The 20304-nt window shown below is 44.8% G+C and overlaps 1 protein-coding gene and 1 long non-coding RNA gene across 3 annotated transcripts in view; one reads left to right on the top strand and one right to left on the bottom strand.

The window, feature by feature from the left end:
- The window catches only part of pot1 (protection of telomeres 1 homolog), a 280862-nt gene that overhangs the window by 38271 nt on the left and 222287 nt on the right, over positions 1 to 20304 (top strand). Inside the window, exon 5 of the mRNA XM_038780902.1 lies at positions 6055 to 6169. Within this exon, the coding sequence (XP_038636830.1) occupies positions 6055 to 6169 (115 nt within the window). The remainder of the gene's footprint in view (positions 1 to 6054; positions 6170 to 20304) is intronic.
- LOC119955057 overlaps positions 1 to 20304 on the bottom strand; it is a 221798-nt gene that overhangs the window by 85725 nt on the left and 115769 nt on the right. The gene's annotated exons all lie outside the window — the stretch shown is intronic.

Genomic DNA, 20304 nt, shown 5'->3' with positions numbered 1-20304 from the left:
GCTATTACTAATCATGGGAGAAGCGCTCAATGGCCGCCATCCGCATTTTTATTGATCGTGGCGGCCATTGCCTTTTGAATGAGAAGAAAGGAGACTGTGTACAGTCTTCCGGCCAGAAGTGGCAGTAATGAGTGGATAAAGCACCCTGTACGTACGTGCTTTTGCTGCCAAATCACGGAGGTGAGATTCCTCCATGTTCTAGCTGCTGGCAAGCAAGGTAAGAGGACTATGAAGGTGAATCGTTTTCTTACAAAAAAGAGATGGCCACAGATACAAATAGGCAGTGTATCTCACATCAGAATATGCTGGAGAGAGATGATCAGGAGAGTCAAGGGCAGGTTAGAGCAGTGCTAGTGTTAGCTCTGTGCAGAGGTCAAGAGCCTCTGGTTAACAGCCTACAAGGAAGAAACTTAACTCGGGAACAAAGCAATATAAAGATGATTTCTTAAGGTATGGTTTTGTCAATTGTGTCAGTGTAAATAAGGATGCAAAGCCCATGTGTGTTATATGCAGAGAAGTACTGTAAAATGCGAGATTTTGAAAGAAAAGTGGTGGGTGAAAAGTTTCTTTAGGGGTTGGGACCCCAGAGTCAGTTATTAACTTACAGCCAACTCCAAATGAAAAGACGACGCTTCTGTATCTTGATTGTAACGGCACATTAAAAAACCGCCAAAAGCCCATCAGCATTCTGGAGTAGCAGCTCCCAAAAGTATCTAGTGCTGAGTAAATCAAGCATTTTGTTGCTATTGCCCTTCACATTGACCTATATGTGCAAGGTTGGATTTTCTGTTCACACAAAGATAAAGACGGCACAAAGGAACTGGCTGAACTCTGCACCCAATAGGCACATTGCCCTCTCCTCCTGCGAACCTGATTGGAGTATGATCGTAAGGGTCACGCTGGCTCCCCTTTCGCATTAAATAATAATAATCACTTATTGTCACAATAGGCTTCAATGAAGTTACTGTGAAAAGTCCCTAGTCACCACATTCCGGCGCCTGTTCAGGGAGGCCGGTACGGGAATTGAACCCGCGCTGCTGGCTTTGTTCTGCATTACAAGCCAGCTATTCAGCCCACTGTGCTAGACCAGCCCCTGGTTTAGCAAAGGCAAACGAGCGTGGAGTGAGTTGCGATGGTAGGCCGGCATGGGTCCGAAGGTCGGCTGCTTGGCAAAGTTGGGTCCTAGGAAAGAAAGTTTGTAAAACACTGCTTTATTGAATACATTGCTGTCTGCAGTGAGCGATTGTAGCTTGCTTTGTGTGTGTTTAATGAGTACACTGGATCTGGTCGATAGCTCATCACTTGCTGGAACACACCGCTTCCTCAAGCCATCCAGTATTGTTGCATGAGGTGAAGGAGTTGCATGCAGGCACAGGGGATTATTGCTCACTGCAACTATTGTTCACAAGTATCGCTTAAGACTGAATAAGGCAAATTGAAAGGCCTAGTTCCTGGTCACCCAGAAACAACAGTGATTTAGTGGCTAAGCAAAGCAAACTAAGCAAGCAAAATATCAACCATGTAGCCCACAGCCAGCTGAACTTTACAGAAAAATGGATGAATAACTTAAACAATCCCTCCTTTGCAGGTAAATCAACGGAGTAAAATTGTAACACACAGGATACGATAACAAATAGATAACATTCCACTGCACTGGAGATCTCAAGCAGAGCTGTCATAAAGTGGACGATTTCTAGCTGTGAGAATTAAAGTCGTGAGGCACCTACCGCTCTATTTCTGTATCTCTTTGCTTTCACAACCCATCTGTTTGTGGATTTGCAAGTGAAAGAGGAGAGAAAGCTGGGGGTGGCAAAGCTAATCCGCTATTCGGTGCGCTAAAGGAAGATGTCTATTATCACTGCGGAGTTTATCAATTTCAAAGATGATTTTCTCTGTTCCCCTGGATGCTTGGATAGCTGTGTTTCCACAGTCTCACAATGCCTCACTCTCCTGTGATATGCAGCAAAGATAAATAGAGGGGATTAGAGGCATATTACGATCTTCTGTGCGAGAATTCTCCACAAATACAAGAGAATTGGCGGCCCTTGCTAAAAAGATTACAGAAAGGCGACAATATTGAAAGGTGTGATGTGTTGAATATTGAGTAGTTGTGAGCTTGTGGATCAGGGTCCCTACTCTGGCAATGCAAGCACTGATTCTAAACTTCCTGCAAATTCCACAGCAGTGAAACTTGAACATCCCTTGAAAAGTCTGATTGATTTGGCTGAAAAATATTGGCGATTGGCTCCAAGCCTAAACCGATATCCTGAAGCACTATAAGCATGATCAAAGCTAAAATCATCGCAGTAAGTTTGAATGAAACATTGCTGTTAATTCAAATTGATCTGCTAGATGTGTGATTGCTGTTATATTACCGGGCGCCCATGAATATAAAGTGATTTTGAATATGTGTCGGTACCAAAATGGCAGGAAAACCTTTGTGTTGAATCCAGATTTGATTCCCAAGTGCACAACAGGGAGATGTTGAGACCATCTCCAGTCAGTAGACGTTCGTCTTTTTTGCTTGGTAACCCGTTGTGCAAAATCTCTAGTCTGCCCGAGGCTGCATTTTTAAAACTGTCCAATTGTGCCTCAAACCTTTGTGTGGAATATTTTCAATGCTTCTTTATAGCAATGTACTTAGTTTGCCATGCAGTCAGATACACAAATAGGACATGTTTGTTTACCTTCAAGCAATTTTGATTCGAAAGATAATTTTACTGAATTGAATCTTGATGCCTATTCTGAGCGTTTTACAGCACTAGTAGAGTTGATGCTATGAATTAAGATTCCTGCCTAGTTTTCTGCACCAGCATCAGAACACCACACAGCAGTTGGCAGGAGTGGACCCTCCGGTCTCTTGCGCCTGCTCCGCCATTTTAGAAGATTGCGGCTGATCTGATTGTGGCAGTGGCATCGTGGTGTTTTCATTGAACTAGTAAACCAGAGACCCAGAGTAATGCTCTGGGGACTAGGTTCAAATCCCGCCACTGCAGATGGTGAAATTTGAATTCAATAAAAATCTCGAATTAAAAGTCTAAGGGAGACCGTGAAACCATTGGCGTAAAACCCATCTAGTTCACTAGGGAAGGAAATCTGCTGTCCTTACCTGGTCTAGCCTACATGTGACTCCAGGTCCACAGCAACATAGTTGACACTTAACCGGGCAATTAGGGATGTGCAATAAATTGGCCCCAGCCCACGATACCCAAGTCCCATGAACGAATAAAGTCAAAAAAGACTTCCAGTTTCATGTTTGCCCCAACCCCTTAATGCGATTAGCATGTCACTTACACTCTGCCTTCAACTGTGGTTGGAAACCTTGGGCGGCATTCTCCCCTACCCGGCGTGACGGAGGGTGCCGGAGTAGGGGAGTGGCGCCAACCACTCAGGGGTCGCGCCTCCCCAAAGGTGGGGAGTTCTCCCCACCTTTGGGGGCCAGCCCCGCGCCGGAGCGGTTTGCACCAGAAGACTGGCGCAAACACCCGGCGCCCCCGGGACCGGGGCTGGCCGAAAGGCTTTCGCCGGTCGGCCGCTGACGTCACTGCCGGCGCATGCGCGATGTGGTGTTCCCTTCCGCCTCCGCCATGGTGGAGGCCGTGGCGGTTGCGGAGGAACATAGTGCACCCAGGGCACTGGCCCGGCCCCTGATCGGGGGGCCCCGATCACGGGCCAGGCCACCGTGGGGGCACCCCCCGGGGTCCGATCGCCCCCCCGCCCCCCCCCCCCCCCCCCCCAGGACCCCGGGGGGCCTGCTCGCGCCGCTGAGCCCGCCGTTTCAGAGGTGGTTTAAACCTCGGCGGCGGGAGAGGCCTCCCAGCGGCGGGACCTCGGCCCATCCGGGCCGGAGAATCACCGCAGGGGCCTCTCCGATCGGCGGGGCGAGATTCCTGCCCCCGCCACTTCCCGTGTGGCGGAGAATCTCTGCCACGGCGGGGGCAGGATTTTAGGCGCGCCCAGGCGATTCTCCGACCCTGCTGGGGGTCGGAGAATTTCGCCCCTTGTGTGAGCTGCATTTTGAAGAGAAATTACAAAAATGCCAACAACTTGTAACTGATTTTCAAAATACATGTCATCTGGCAATCCAAGTGATGGGTTTTGCTTGTGGCGCTAGGACGCTGCTAATGCTTTCATTTCATGATATTATAAAAGGTTGGTGCATGGACAATGTCCTCATCTATTAGAAGCACAACTTTATTTTCAGTTTTAATAAGTGCAAATGATGATGCACCCCAGGCCAAAATGTGGCACAAGAGCAATTTATTCAATTTGCTACAAAGCAGTCTCGGTATTTGGATAAGATGGAGCAAGGTTTCCCTTGTGTACATAGAGAAAGCAATAAGATGTGATTTTATTTAACACATGTCGAACAACTCCTGCTATCACATGGTAAGTGGACAAGAAACAGTAGATTGCTGCAGTAGTGTTACACAATTCATGATCACCGTGGGCCATCACGGGGTGCGGGTGGGGTGACGCAGTTCGTCGTGAGCTACTGCGTCAAGTGTGGACTCTCTTTGGGTTGGGCCGTTGTTCTTCGGTGTCCTCATCTGGCCTTTTTCATGGGCTCGGCTCTCTGTCAAAAGAGGCCATTTGGCCCATCGAGTCTGCACCGACACTTCGAAAGACCACCCTACCGAGGCTCAATTCCCCGCCCGGTAACTCCACTCTGAAGGGGCAATTTGTCATGGTGGTCAATCCACCTAGCCTGCACATCTTTGGAATGTGAGAGTAAACTGCAGCATCCGGAGGAAAACCACGCGGACACGCGAAGAATCTGCAAACTCTGCACGGACAGTCACCCAATGCCAGAATCGAACTCGGGACCCTGGCGCTGTGAGACAGCAGTGCTAACTACTGTACTATCGTGCTGCCCCGTTATGTTTTTGATGTTGAGATTTTTCATCACGGTTGCAGACTGGTCATTTCTCAAGCCAGGCAAGAATTTTTAGCATTCAGTGGACAGGGACAGCCATGGCTCAGTATTAGCGTTCTCTCCTGAGACAGAAGATTCTGGGTTCTAGTCCACAGAAATAAGCACACAATCCAGGCCGACACACCATAGCAGTGTTGAGGGAGGCACTATCATTTGGTTGAAATGTTCAATTGGGTCCACATGTCTCCTCTCAAATGGATGTCATGGATTATGCGAACAAGAGCAGATGAGTTCTTCCCGAGGTTTTGACCAATATTTATCACCCCCCACCCCCTGTCAGATCACTAAATTACCTGGTTATTGTGGGAGCTTGCTGAGTGCAAATTGCCATGGTTTCCTCAAAACAACAACAGTGACTGCATTTCAAAAGCACATCAGAGGCCGTAAGATGCTTTGAGAAAGCTGAGGTGGTGAAAGGAGACATATAAATGCATTCCTTTTTAGCAGCGGACTTTGGGGGACTTCTCTGTAGCGGGTAGGTACATCCAATTTTTCTAAAAGATTCAAACATCTCTTCAAAAGCTTTGAATAATAATAAGCACATATGCATATTATAAATCGATGGACAGAGATATGGAATAAGGTTAATTTTTCAGTCATGGGTGTTTTTTTATTTTTTGAGAATTCTAAATGAGATTTAATCAATTTTTAAAAAAACGTTTTAATGCTTTTGACAGAAAAACCAAGGTAAACACAGTCGTTTGTAGAACTTGAAAGTTTAGTATAAATACTCATGATTCATAAGTTGTGTACATTCGTCACAATAAAATAGCGAGTCCTTCCTACATCTTCAGGGCTACCAGGGGCACTTGATTTCTTTTTTCTCTTTTATCGATCAGTGGCTTTGATCAGTTTTTTTATTACCTTGCTACTCAAGGTTCATTAGGTGATTTTATGTTGGTTCATGTTGTCTTTGCACTGAAAGGTAATGAACAACATTTCCCTGTAGTAATGGAATTACCTTTGTAACCTCACATCGACAGGAGTATGTAACAAACAGCCTCTTAACCAAGGTCTCCTTTTAAATTTAGATTTGCCATTAATTTGTGCTGAATGATTCCAGTCTGTGGAATGACATTCCCCTGTTGTGACTTGTGTTGTTTTTGTGCCACCTTCAGATTGGAATGCAGGATTATACTTATGTACCATTAAATCAAATCAAAGATGGAGTCACTGTAAATGTGTATGGCGTTGTGAAATTCTTCAAGCCTCCGTATCGCAGCAAAGGAACAGGTGCGTAAAGGAATATATGATTTACACATGGTCAAAGGTTTAGGCTAAGTCAAGTCATTCAAAGAATGAGGTGATCTCATTAAAATGTAAGGAATTCTTACAGGGTAGGACAGGGCGGAATATTTCCCCTGGCTGGTGAGTGCAACAAGGGGACAGAGTCTCAGAATACGGGGCAGGCCATTCAGGACTGCAGCACGGTGGCACACTGGTTAGCACTACTACCTCACAGCACCAGGGACCCGGGTTCGATTCCGGCCTTCGGTGACTGTGTGAAGTTTGCACTTTCTCCCCGTGGCTGCATGGGTTTCCTTTGGCTGCTCTGGTTCACCCCCCCCGCCCCCCAAACTATCCAAAGATGTGCAGGTTAGATGAATTGGCCATGATAAATTGTCCCTTTGTGTCCAAAAATGTGCAGTTTAGATGGATTAACCATAATCAATTCCCGTACCAGTTTCCCCGAACAGGCGCCGGAATATGTCGACTAGGGGCTTTTCACAGTAACTTCCTACTTGTGACAATAACAGATTATTATTATTATCAATGTGCTGGGTTACGGGGATAGGGCAGGGGAGTAAGCCTAGATAGGGTGCTCTTTGGGAGGGTCGATGCAGACTCGATGGGCCGAATGGCCTCCTTCGCCACTGAAGGAATTCTAAGGAGGAATTTCTTAATTCAGAGGGTGGTGAATCTTTGTAATTCTCTGCACTAGAGGGTTGTGGAAGCTCAGTCACTGAACATGTTCAAGATGGAAATTGATAGATTTCTGGATACTAATGACACAAAAGGATATGGAGAGAGTGGAGAAATATACTGTAAAAGTTAGATTACCAGCCATAATTTTTTTCAATGGTGGAGGAGGCTTGATGGCTCGAATGACGAACTCCTCCTGTGTTCTTAAACGTGTAACATTACATATATTCAAACTTTATAAATAAATGTATTCATGTTGTGCATGGTCAAAGAATTATGCAGCACTGAATGAACCTTTAATGTGACCGTCTATAACCCCACTATCGGCTGTTTGGATTAGCCGCCCACTTACCCTATTCCCCTGCTCTTTCTCCATATCCTTCAAAATTGTTCTCTTTCAAAGATTTATCTATTTTGCTTTGAGAAGCGATTTTGTATTCTGCTTCACCACTGTTTCTAATAGGGCAGCACACGTTCTAATATATGGTCTCTAGTTACTGACTCGATCATGCAATAAAAATAGTTTATCTTTGTTTTCATTTTCAAAACCCCTTCTCATTTTTAACCTGTATCAGAGCTTCATATGTTCTTCTCTGTTACCAAGGGAAGAATCCCTGTTTTTCCAAGTCAACAAATGATAATTGGAGCCTCTTCGCCCGGTGATCATCTTGGACATTATAAGATGCACCTTATTTTTATGAAGTGAATCCATTGCATATGGCAACAACATATATACTATTTATAATTAATATGTGTAATATAAATGGAGTCATATCAATGTTCTGATGGAAAATGTTACATTTATGGTTGAAAGTAAAAAATGAAAGGATGCATTTGCTTTACATTCTATCCTGCAAGTTCTACTGACTGCTGTGTTTGATAGAGGTGCTGAGCAGCTGGATTAGTTAGGGTGATATAAAAACAGGAAACGCTGACATGCATCGGTGGAGAGAGAAACAGTTAAGTGAAACAGTTTTGAGTCGAATATGACTCTTCAGAGCTCAGTTCTCAAAGATCAACAGTTTTTACCATCCTTAATTGCCCAGAGAAGGTAATAATGAACCATCATCTTCAGCCATTGCACCTCATGGTGTAGGTACATCCACAGTGCCGTTAGGGATAGAGAGAGAGAACGTTCCATGACTTTGACCCAGCGACAGTGCAGGAACGCTGATATAGTTCCAAGTGATGTTTGATTTGAACAGGAACATGGAACAGGTTGTATTTTGCAAGCCTTGGTCTTCCCGGGCGTGAATGTTTAAGGTGATGGATGGGGCACCCATCAAATTGACTGCTTTATCCTGAATGGTTTTAAGCTCCTAGAGTTGTAAGAGCTGTACTCCTCCAGATAAGTGGAGCATATTCCTTCAAGTTACTGATTTCTGCCTTTTAGATGGTGGATGGGTTCTGGGAGCCAAGGTGAGTTGCTTTCTGCATGATTCTGATGTAGAAATCCTTTGACCTGCTTTTGTAACTAGACTATTTATGTGACTGGTCTCATTAAATTTCTGGTTAATACTAACTCCCTGAATGTTAATGGTGGGTGAGTCAGTGATGGCACTGTAATTAAAAGTAGAAAAGAGGTCGTCATTGCCTGGCACATGTGGCACAAATGATACTTGCCACTCTCAAACCTGAATGATGCCTGGGCTCTTGCTGCATGCGGACATGGGCTGCTTCAGTAAATGAGGAGTGTTGTCAATGGAACTGAACATTGCAATCATCAGCGAACACCCTCACTGACATGCTGAAGGGAAGGTTGTTGATGAGGCAACTAAGATGCACGCCCTCCAATTATCATCATTATCATTATCATGTGTACTTTGCTCAAACGGCAGATCCTTGGCTCATAGTCTCCTCCATGTCGCTCTATCCTGTGCTAGTCTTTTCATTTGTCAATACCTTCCTTCAATGTTCAGGCCAAACAGCAATGATATTCTCTTCCTCTTTTTCTTTGGAAGCTTCCCTCCATGACATCTCTTACTAATGCGTTTCCTTGTAAAATGTCTCTTACCCGGTCTCTCTGTCTAGTAACATGCAGAAAATGTCTTTGTTCGTTCACCCTCTTCAGTACTTCAGCATTTGTTACTTTTTCTGCCCAGCCAATCCTCTCCCTTCTCCTTCAAACCCACATTTCAAAGCTATTTAGAAAGACAGTCTCTTTCTGTAAGATCCAAGTCGCTCATCCCTACAAGCCAAGCCCTTTACAAGGCACTTTTTGAGTTGTTTATTCAGCTTTCTGGTTAGTAATTGATCCTTACTTACCAAACATCCCTCTTCCCATTGCTATGCTTATTCGTATTCCTTTTTTCATCTTCCATCTACTTCCTAAATACTTGAGTTCTGGCACCTCTTCTAGTTCTCTTCTATGAATGTATAAATATTTCTTGGTGATTGTTAAGTATGCATCACTTTGGTTTTGTCAATGTTCACTTTCATTCCAAGGTTCATGCCTGCTGTTACTAGTCTGTCTGCTAGTCTTTGTAATCCTTCCTCCGTGCTTGCTACAAGTGCTTTGTTATTGCCAATCGAACTGATTTAATTTGTCCCCAAACTTAATGCCAGATTGTGTCTTCACACACTTCTTTGATCGTTGCTTCTGCATAGATATTGGCAAGGATTGGTGATAGACGACACACTTGCTGAAATCCTCTTCCAATTGCACATGGTTCTGACTCATTGATGGCTACTTTTATAGAACCATAGAATCCCTACAGTCCAGAAGGAAGCCATTCGGCCCATTGAGTCAATACTGACCCTCTGAAAGAGCACCCTACTTCAGCCCACCACAGCCCTGTTCCCATACCCTACCTAAGCTGCACATCTTTGGACACTTAAAGGGCAATTTATCATGGCTAATCCACCCAAACTGCACATCTTTGACTGTGGGAGGAAACCGGAGCACCTGGAGCAAACCCACGGAGACACTGGGAGAAAGTGCAGACTCCACACAGTCACCCAAGACTGGAATCAAACCCGGGTCGCAGGCGCTGTGAGGTAGCAGTGCTAACTACAAGTGCTTTGTTATTGCTAATGGGCAGCATGGTAGCACAAGTGGATAGCACTGTGGCTTTACAACGCTAGGGTTCCAGGTTCGATACCCCGCTGGGTCACTCTGTGCGGAGTCTGCACGTTCTTCATGTGTCTGCGTGGGTTTTCTCCAGGTGCTCCGGTTTCCTCCCACAGTCCAAAGATGTGCAGGTTAGGTGGATTGGCCATGCTAAATTGTCCTTTGTGGTTAGGAGGGGTGATTGGGTTATGGGGATAGGGTGGAAGTGAGGGCTTAAGTGGGTCGATGCAGACTCGATGGGCCGAATGGCCTCCTTCTGCACTATATGTTCTCTGTCTAACCACTGTGCCACCTGGTCGCTGTTTATCCCAAGTACAGATTTCCTATGAGTCATCTATCTCTCCAATCTACTCCAATGTCTTTCAGCGTTTTTTCAAAATACATTCAGAATACCCAATTATTTTTTATTTTCAATTAAGGGGCAATTTAGTGTGGCCAATCCACCTACCCTGCACATCTTTGGGTTGTGGGGGTGAAACCCATGCAGACACGGGGAGAATGTGCAAACTCCACATGGACAGTGACCCAGGGCCGGGATTCGAACCCTGGTCCTCAGCGCCATAGACCCAGTGCTAACCACTGCGCCACTTGCTGCTCCCCCCTACCTCCCCCGTAATTCAGCATTTTTGACAGTTTAATCCAGTTGAGAGCTTAATCCAATCGAATGCTTTTTCAAAGTTAATGAAATAAACATATAATTCCTGTCCAAACTCTAAACTGCGTTCACTCATTAATCTTTGATCGCTTCTCTTGTCCCTCTTTCTCCTGGAATCCAAAATGGTCATTTACGATGTACTTCTCTTTCCCACCCACTCATTTTGGTACAACTCTCAATACAACCTTGGATGCTTGGACTATCAGACTATTTGTACGAAAGTCAGAGCATTGACATGCCTTAGGTTCTTTCATAGGGTGATTGCTATTGTGATGTTTTCCGGCCCTTTTCTTGACTAATTATCTTTACACAGCTTAGCAAACATTGATCTAAGTTTTTAATCAACTTGTCTTTCTACTTTTCCAGTTTTTACCTCATTTATTGCTGCTCCCATCTCATTCTCTAGAAACTGAGGTTAACGTTACGCTCTTCTCACGCAATCATTTTAGGTTTTTTCTTTTTTTTCTGCAGATAGTTCTTCAATATGCTCCTTCCATTTTTTCCTTATCTAATTTGGGTTTGTGAATAAACAACCTTCCTTACACTTTGTGACTTTGGTATGAGTCCTTTATAGTGGAATAGAATCATAGATCCCTACAGTGCAGAAGGATTCTGCACCTACCCTCCGAAAGAGCACCACACCTTGGCCCAATCCCCGCCCTATCCCTGTAACCCCATCTAACCGGTGGACACTAAGGGTCAATTTAGCATGGACAATCCACCTAACCTGCACATCTTTGGACTGTGGGAGGAAACCTGGGGCAGCACGGTAGCATTGTGGATAGCACAATCGCTTCACAGCTCCAGGGTCCCAGGTTCGATTTCGGCTTGGGTCGCTGTCTGTGCGGAGTCTGCACATCCTCCCCGTGTGTGCGTGGGTTTCCTCCGGGTGCTCCGGTTTCCTCCCACAGTCCAAAGATGTGCGGGTTAGGTGGATTGGCCATGCTAAATTGCCCTTAGTGTCCAAAATTGCCCTTAGTGTTGGGTGGGGTTACTGAGTTATGGGAATAGGGTGGAGGTGTTGACCTTGGGTAGGGGGTAGGGTGCTCTTTCCAAGAGCCGGTGCAGACTCGATGGGCCGAATGGCCTCCTTCTGCACTGTAATTTCTATGAAAAAACCGACGCACCCGGAGGAAATAAGGAATTGAACCCACCTCCCTGCCGTTGTGAGGCAGTAGCACTAATCACTGTGCCATTGTGCCACTCATCTCCTTTGCTTTTTCATCCATGATGTCTACCCTTCCTGGTCTATCTAATTCTTTGAGGATGTCACACTACTCTTTCCACTATTGTTTCCATTCCTTTTCTGTTTCTCTTTTTAACTTGTTCATTCAAATTGTCAAATTCCTGAATCTATTTGCATTGCTCATTTGTGTCGGTAGCATCCTTGTCTTTTCTAGCGATTGCTTTGTCTACATCATTTTATTCTTCTAGTCTCTCCAGTATCTGTAGGTTCCACTGTTTTCCACCTCTGATCTTCTTCGATCGAAGTACTGTTTCCGTTTTCACAAGATTATGATCTGAGTCTGTGTCGGCTCCTGGATGATCTTTCATGCTCTTAACACTGTTGCGGTATCTTTGTCTCACCTCCAGTTGACGTCTTCCTGTATTGCCAAATATGTCCCATGAATATCATTTTCTTGTATGATACTTGAACCAAGTATTTGTTATCACAAATACTGATCTTCAGAAATCTACCAATTCTTGTTCTTGCTCATTTCCAAGACTATATGGACTCCAATAACCACAACTATTTTCCTTTGTGCATTGTATGACTCCAGCCAGTGGAGAGGTTCCCCCCTTATTCTCATTGGCTATATTGTTCAAACAAAGTTTTTGATTTGTTCGCTAAGATGTGGGGCAAAACTACTCAAATGTCCCATCGATTTGATGGGATGGATAAGAATTACGAGCTGAGTCAAATGGAAAAAAATGATTTACAGAATGCCTGTCTACATGGAGTTTTATGACTGACGATTTGCGAGGTTGGTCAACTTTGCTACTTAAAGAAATTGAATGGATTTTACCATCTATTAGCTTCCTCTGATACTTTAGTTCTCTGTGCGACTGAGATGTATCCACTTTTCATTGCAAGTTTAATCAATGGGAACGATTGCCTGAGTAAAATTGAGATGTGGTGTTTAAAAAGTGAATAAATATGTTGTTAATCTTCATTTACAGGCAGATTGTAGTGATCTGCCATCTGCTGTTGAAAGTAAGACACCAGATGCTCTTCACCTACGTATTTTTTAGATAGCAGCTTGTTATAAAGTTAGGCCATTCATTGAACTCTTGTGCAGGGAATATCTTCACATTCCGTGAGCCAAAGCTAAAATTTGACTGTTAAATTATGGCCCTGTTTAAAACTGCTCAGGTTTGTTTTTGATAAAGGTGTCAAGCTTCCCAAAAATCAGAATGCAATATTTTGAAAAACATTTTCTTAAATGTTCCTTGTCCACAGCTTTAATTTAGGAAAAGCAGTTAATAAAAAGACTTATTCTGTCATTCAGTTCGACCATGTACATTGTGTTACATTTTCCTTGATGCAACAGTCAGCCTCATGTACTAAGGAATACTTTCTCTTCAGCAGTTTATTTCTTTTAACAGTGGCTAGAGGGAAAATTGCAAAGGATTTGCTGAGGTAAAATTCATATTTTTAAAAATTCATAAATGGAATGTGGGCATCGCTGGCATTGGCCAGCATTTATTGCCCATTACGAATTGACCTCGAGAAGTTGGTGGTGAGCTGCCGTTGCAGTCCTTGCAGTTTGGAAGGAATTGCAGGATTTCGACCCAGTGACAGTGGAGAAACGGCAATATATTTCCAAGTCGGGATGGTGAGTGGCTTGGAGGGGAATTGTTGAGTGTTTTTGAGAGAGAGGCAAAAGTGGTGGGGCGCTGATTTATTTTGTGCTCTGTAAACAAGAGAAAGGAGAGCGAGAGAGAAGAGGGAAGGAATCTTCCATTCATTATGCGATGGTAGTTTAATTTTTTAAAAGAGGCATTTTAAAGATAGCTGTTTAGCTCACTCTTTATGTGAGATGGCCCCATTGCCCAATCTTAATCAGGTACATTGTGTCTGGCTGGCTGTTGGGAGGGTAGACCTTGGGGAGGCAAGAGCCAGGGACAGCTCAAAAAGAATGTGGCTTTTGCGTTTTTGTTTGTCGACATGGCGGGATGGTATGGGAACACAGGCCAGTGATTGGGAGATTGGATCTCACAGCCAAGAGAGCACAGATAAGGAGAGATCAGAATGCGAGGGGAGATCTGAAAGGCCGGGTCACTGGGAGATTGTGACTCGGGAGAGAGAATGAATTGTTGAGGTGGGGGCTGTGACTGAATTTTGGGGTGGGAGGGGGTGCGGTGAAGGGGTGTTAAATGTGGCAGGGAGAAATAGGATTGATTGTCCACTTTTCTTTGTCCGCAAGTGGTGTAGGAAGCGGCACTTACCCATTCCAGGCAGCTGTCCTCGCTTTCTTTAGTTGTCAGTCCATCATTCAACTTAAAATGGAGCTGAAGTCTGAGGTAAAGTATTTGAGTGAACGGGCTCCTGGGTGCGGTTTGGTTGCCCGCTCTATTGCTCCCACTCTGTTAAAACCAGGTAGGCAGGTTAGGGGATTTGACATTTGTTCCACCCACCCAACCCAAACCCACCCATTTTTGGGGCTAAAATTCCCCTCTTTGAATGAAAGGTCACAGAAGGTTTAAAATATGCATTCTGGGAGAGATTAATTTTACCACCCTCCATTAAAGCTTTTTTTTTAATGATTTTCAAATTCCCCAATGACTACCAAAATGATCTGAAGGAGTGGGGAAAATTTGACATTAGCTATTGTGTTCCAGATGGTGGTCCTGATTGAACATGGCATAACCTGGAGGGCAAAATCAGTGACTAAGTCAGTCCTCATTAGCCTTGTGCTTCTTGCAGGAAAATTGACTGCTTGTCTTTCTCAGTAAAGTGTAGGATGTAACAATAGGAAGAATGGGTAAGATTCAGAAGAATGTTGCAGCCAGACGGTCTGAGGCACTGAGACATTATGCCATCGTGATTGCCAGAAGGCAAGATTCACATTTAACTCTAGGATTGTTTTGTTTGCACCCCTTCATGTGCTTGATGGGGTAATGAGCAAAGACTGGCTCTTTAACGTAGGCACTTACTAATTAGAACTATTGACAGAATTGCAAGTTTGAGTTTGGCAAATTTTCCTTATTTTGTTTTCAGTAAGTTCACTTTGTTTTTTTTAGCTGATACAGAGCTTCATTCCCTCATTTTGAGTCCGGATGAGAGTTTTGAATCTTACGAAGCAAGAAAGACTTGGGTGCATCATGACCATTTTTCAAGTGCCATGTGATCATCTAAGGCCTCAAAATGGGAGCATGAATTGTGTTCAGACTTGTGACTAGAAGTACACTGCCCACATATTGGATGAGGATAAACAAAAGGCATCTGTATCCACATCTGACAGACTGTGGTCCTTTTACATAACCAAATATGGAGCTTAACACGTGAAATGAAATGAAAATCGCTAATTGTCACAAGTAGGATTCATAGAATTACATAGAATTTACAGTGCAGAAGGAGGCCATTCAGCCCATCGAGTCTGCACCAGCTCCTGGAAAGAGCACCCTACCCAAGGTTAACACCTCCACCCTATCCCCATAACCCAGTAACCCCACCCAACACTAAGGGCAATTTTGGACACTAAGGGCAATTTATCATGGCCAATCCACCTAACCTGCACATCTTTGGACTGTGGGAGGAAACCGGAGCACCCGGAGGAAACCCACGCACACACGGGGAGGATGTGCAGACTCCGCACAGACAGTGACCCAAGCCGGAATCGAACCTGGGACCCTGGAGCTGTGAAGCGATTGTGCTATCCACAATGCTATCATGCTGCCCCAATTGTCACAAGTAGGATTCAAATGAAGTTACTGTGAAAAGCCCCTTGTCACCACATTCTGGCACCTGTTTTATTTCTCTGCTGAAACATGGAGTTGCATGGGCATTGGCTGTACACTGGTAAAACCAACAGAAGCATCCCTCACGAGAAATAAAAGATCAGTACGTAATCTCAATTACTATCCCAATTGTCATTGCACCCGGTCCCGAAAATCCCCAAAGTCTCTCCCCTTCCACCTTCAGGCCCTGACCTCTGGTAGCTCTCCTCCCCCCCCCCCCCCCCCCCCCCCCCATCCACCACCCCCAATCCTTCCATCAAAGCTGTCTATCCTGAATCTAACCACTGAACTGGAGAACCTCTTCCATAGAAATGATACAGCACAGAAGGGGGCCATGTGACCCACATTGTCCATGCTAACCCAATGACACCCTGGTGCCGTTTATAATCCTATCTTCCTGCACATGGCCCATAGCCCTGAAGCTTCCAGCACTTAAGGTGCAGATCCAGATACTTTTTTAAGTGTTTAAGGTGTCTGCCCTAACCACCAATTTAGGCAGAGAATTCCAGACACTCATTGCCCTCTGCGTAAAAAGGTTTCTCCTCATATCCCCTCCTTCAGCCACTTAGCTTGAATCTCTGACACCTGGTATTTGAACTCTCTGCCAAGAAAAAAAGGTTCCTCTTGTCTACTCTACCTCAACCCCTCACAATTTTGTATACCTCAATCGTGTCACCCCTCGGCCTTCTCTGTTCCAAGGAAAACAACCAATCTCTCCTGGTTGCTGCAATTCTCCAGTGGTGGCAACGTTCTAGTAAATCTTCTCTGCGCTCTCTCCACAGTAATTACATCCTTCCTGAAATGTGGTGACCGGAACTGCAAACAACACTGCAGTGTGGCCTCACCAGTGTCTTACATCCATCACGATATTCCTACTTTTGTATTCTATACCTCTGCCAATGAAGGAGAGCATTCCATATGCCTTCTTTACAACATCTCCCTGTATGCTACCTTTAGGGACCTGTGCACTTGCACACCAAGATCTCTCACTTCATCCACTCCTCTCAGTATATTCCCGTTTATTGTGTATTCCCTTTTACCTTTTGACCTCCCTAAATGCATTACCTCACACCTATCAGAGTTGAACTCCATCTGCCACTTTCGTGTCCACTCCACCAACCTATATATATCAATGTGAAGCTTACAGCTATCTTCCACACTATCCACTGCATGGCCAATTTTTGCGCTGTCGGCCACCTATGGACAACAGCAAATTTTACCCCTTAGAATTCAAAGACGCTTGGGTGGGTGGGGTGGGAGAGGGGTGAGGGGGGATGACGACATTGATTTCCATAATATAAAGGGACGGTCACCCGAATCAGGCAGGTGCTTTAGACACCTAGTGAGAGCCCTTTTCAAAATGGTAGCAGCTGCCTTGCTGGTTGCATATCATCAGTACTCCGAGGAAAGGTTATCGATTTGAAACATTAACTCATAGAATCATAGCATTCCTACAGTGCAGAAGATTGACATTCGGCCCACCGAGTCTGCATAGACCGCCTGATGGAGCATCCCACTGAGGCCCACCCCCTGCCCTATCCCTGGAAACACACCTAACCTTTGGACATTAAGGGGTAGTTTAACATTACCAATCCACCTAACTTGCACGTTGTTGTACTGTGGGAGGAAACCAGAGCACCCAGAGGAACCCCATGCAGACATGGGGAGAATGGGCAAACTCTGTACGGGCAGACACCCAATGCCAGATTTGAACTCGGGACCCTGGTGCTGTGAGGCAGCAGTGCTAACCACTGCGTCGTCTCAGTCTCTCTTACAGAAACTCTCTGAAACTCTGTTTCTCTCATAGAGCCATGGAGTCATACGGCACAGAAAGAGACCCTTCGGCCCATCATGTCTGTGCTGGCCATCAAGCACCTAGCTATTCCAATCCAAGTTTTCCAGCACGGTGCGTAGCCTTGTATGCAATGGCATTTCAAGTGCTCATCTAAATGTTTCTTAAAGATGTGAGGATTTCCACCTTTCCCACCCTTTCTGACAGTGAGTTCCCTATTCCCACTACCCTTTGAGTGAAGAAATCCGTACTAAATCGCCTGTCCCTTTCCTTAAATCTATGCCTCCTAGTTATTGACCCCTCTACTAAAAGAGAAGATTTCTTCCTGTCTGCTCTATCTATGTCCCTCATACTTTGTAAAACTCTATCAGGTCCTTCCTCGGCCTTCTCTCCTCTATGGAAATCGACCCCAGCCTAACCAAGCTCTGTTCATAGCTGAAACGCTCTAGCCCAGGCAACATCCCTTCAACATCAGAGGATAAAGGAAGTCTGCAGAGGGATTTGGATAGGTTAAGTGAATGGGATAGGGTCTGGCAGATGGAATACAATGTTGACAAATGTGAGATTATCTATTTTGGTCAGAATGACAGCAAAAGGGGTTATTATTTAAATGATAAAATATTAAAACATGCTGCTGTGCAAAGAGACCTGGGTGTGCTAGTGCATGAGTTGCAAAAAGTTGGTTTACAGGTGCAACAGGTGATTAAGAAGGCAAATGGAGTTTTGTCCTTCATTGCTGGAGGGATGAAGATGAGACTAGGGAGGTTGTGCTGCAACTGTGTAAGGTGTTAGTGAGGCCACACTGGAGTATTGTGTTCAGTTTTGGTCTCCTTACCTGAGAAAGGACGTACTAGCGCTCGAGGGTGTGCAGAGGCGATTCACTAGGTTAATCCCAGAGCTGAAGGGGTTGGATTACGAGGAGAGGTTGAGTAGACTGGGACTGTACTCGTTGTAATTTCGAAGGATGCAGGGGGATCTTATAGAAAGGTATAAAATTATGAAGGGAATAGATAGGATAGATGCGGGCAGGTTGTTTCCACTGGCGGGTGACAGCAGAACTAGGGGGCATAGCCTCAAAATAAGGGGAAGTAGATTTAGGACTGAGCTTAGGAGGAACTTCTTCACCCAAAGGGTTGTGAATCTATGGAATTCATTGCCCAGTGAAGCAGTTGAGGCTCCTTCATTCAATGTTTAGATAGCTTTTTGACGAATAAAGGGATTAAGGGTTATGGTGTTCGGGCCGGAAAGTGGAGCTGAGTCCACAAAAGATCAGCCATGATCTCATTTAATGGTGGAGCAGGCTTGATGGGCCAGATCTCCTGCTCCTGCTCCTAGTTCTTGTGTTCTTATGTTCTTATGTTCTTAGTGCAATCAAATCCTTCCTATAGTGCGGCGACCAGACCTACACACTGTACTCTAGCTGTGGCCGAACAAGGGTTTTATACAGCTCCATCATAACCACCCTGCTTTTATATTCTATGCCTCAGCTGATAAAGGCAAATATCCTGTATTGCTTTTTCACCACCTTATCTATCTGTCGCTGCCTTCAGGGACCTATGGACAATGCACTCCCAAGGTCCTTCTGGTCCTCTGTACTTCCTAGTGCCCTCCCGTCATTATATATTCTCTTGCCTTGTTAGTCAATCCAAAATGTGTCACCTCACATTTCCACGGTTAAATTCCATTGCCACTGTTCTTCCCATCTGACCAGCCAATCTATATTATCCTGTAATCTAAGGCTTTCCTCCTCACTATTTACCACACCACCAATTTATGTGTCATCTCCAAACTTACTAATTATACCCGCACATGATCCTTGCGGTACACCACTGAACACAGGCTTCCAGTCACAAAAACAATCTTCAACCAGCACCCTCAGACACCTGCCACAAAACCAATTTTGGATCCAATTTGTAAAATTGCCCTAGATCCCATGGGCTCTTAGCTTCTTGATCAGTCTCCCATGCGGGACCTTGTCAAACGTCTTACTGAAGTCCATGTAGACAATATCAACTGCACTGCCCTCATCGACCTACTCCCCATAGATGCTATTTGGCCTGCTGAATTTTTCCAACGTTTTCCGTTCATATTTCAGAGTTCCGGCGTCCACAGTATTTGGTTTTTGTGGAAAGGAAGATAACCGTCACGATTCATTTCTGAAAAAATACTTTCCTGGGAACCAGTGTCCTAAATTCGGAAAAGGCAGCGTTAACTGCCAGAGGGATGCAGTGCAGAAATAACTGAACAAAAACAGGGATCTATTCATGAGGGTGAATAAAAATCTCATAATGCTTGAATTCCCCACCTTCCCCACCTTCTCTTGCCAGAACCACCTTGTAAACATCCCAATTACACCTCAGTTCTGGTGACCGGTACTATAGGAGTAGCGACTAGTGGAGGTGATGAATGGGTTCTTTAACTAACACAAAGGAAGAGACAAGTGTTGATGGAGAAGGATGAGACTCTCGTCAGCGCATGACTCTGGATTGAAATGAAATGTGATGGCTGTTGGACGTAAGAGCAGTGAAGGAAGAGTCTGGTTCGATGATGTGACGAGATAGGTAGGTGCAATGGAAATTGACCTGCGTAGAGATAGGAAGCATGGAATAGTTTGGTCACCAGTCTAGAAGGAAAGGAAGCGAAGAATGGGATGCAGTAGAGAGGGAGAGCAAATATCGTAAGCATTTTCAGTGCTGCTTTTATCAGCCTGGAAGTAATTAATGAGCATGATCGATAAAAATTGGCACTTTGTGCTCTGTATGCTCATTAGTCTGGGCTGTTTTATTAAACCAGTTCCCCAGCCCCCCCGGTTTCCATCACCATTTCACAGGCTGCGGTTTGCCCTTGTTTTGTAATTATTTTCTTAAAACTATCATGGAATTTGTCAGTGTGCTTTTTCAGCAAGAACTACCAATGTCGTCTTAAATCAAATCCTGGGCGCAATGCATCAGACATCTCGACCATTT

The sequence above is a fragment of the Scyliorhinus canicula genome, chromosome 20, assembly GCF_902713615.1.
Source record: "Scyliorhinus canicula chromosome 20, sScyCan1.1, whole genome shotgun sequence".
Classification (NCBI taxonomy): Eukaryota; Metazoa; Chordata; class Chondrichthyes; order Carcharhiniformes; family Scyliorhinidae; genus Scyliorhinus; species Scyliorhinus canicula.
Note: the sequence above shows the minus strand (reverse complement) of the source record. Positions and strands in the feature narration are given on the sequence as shown.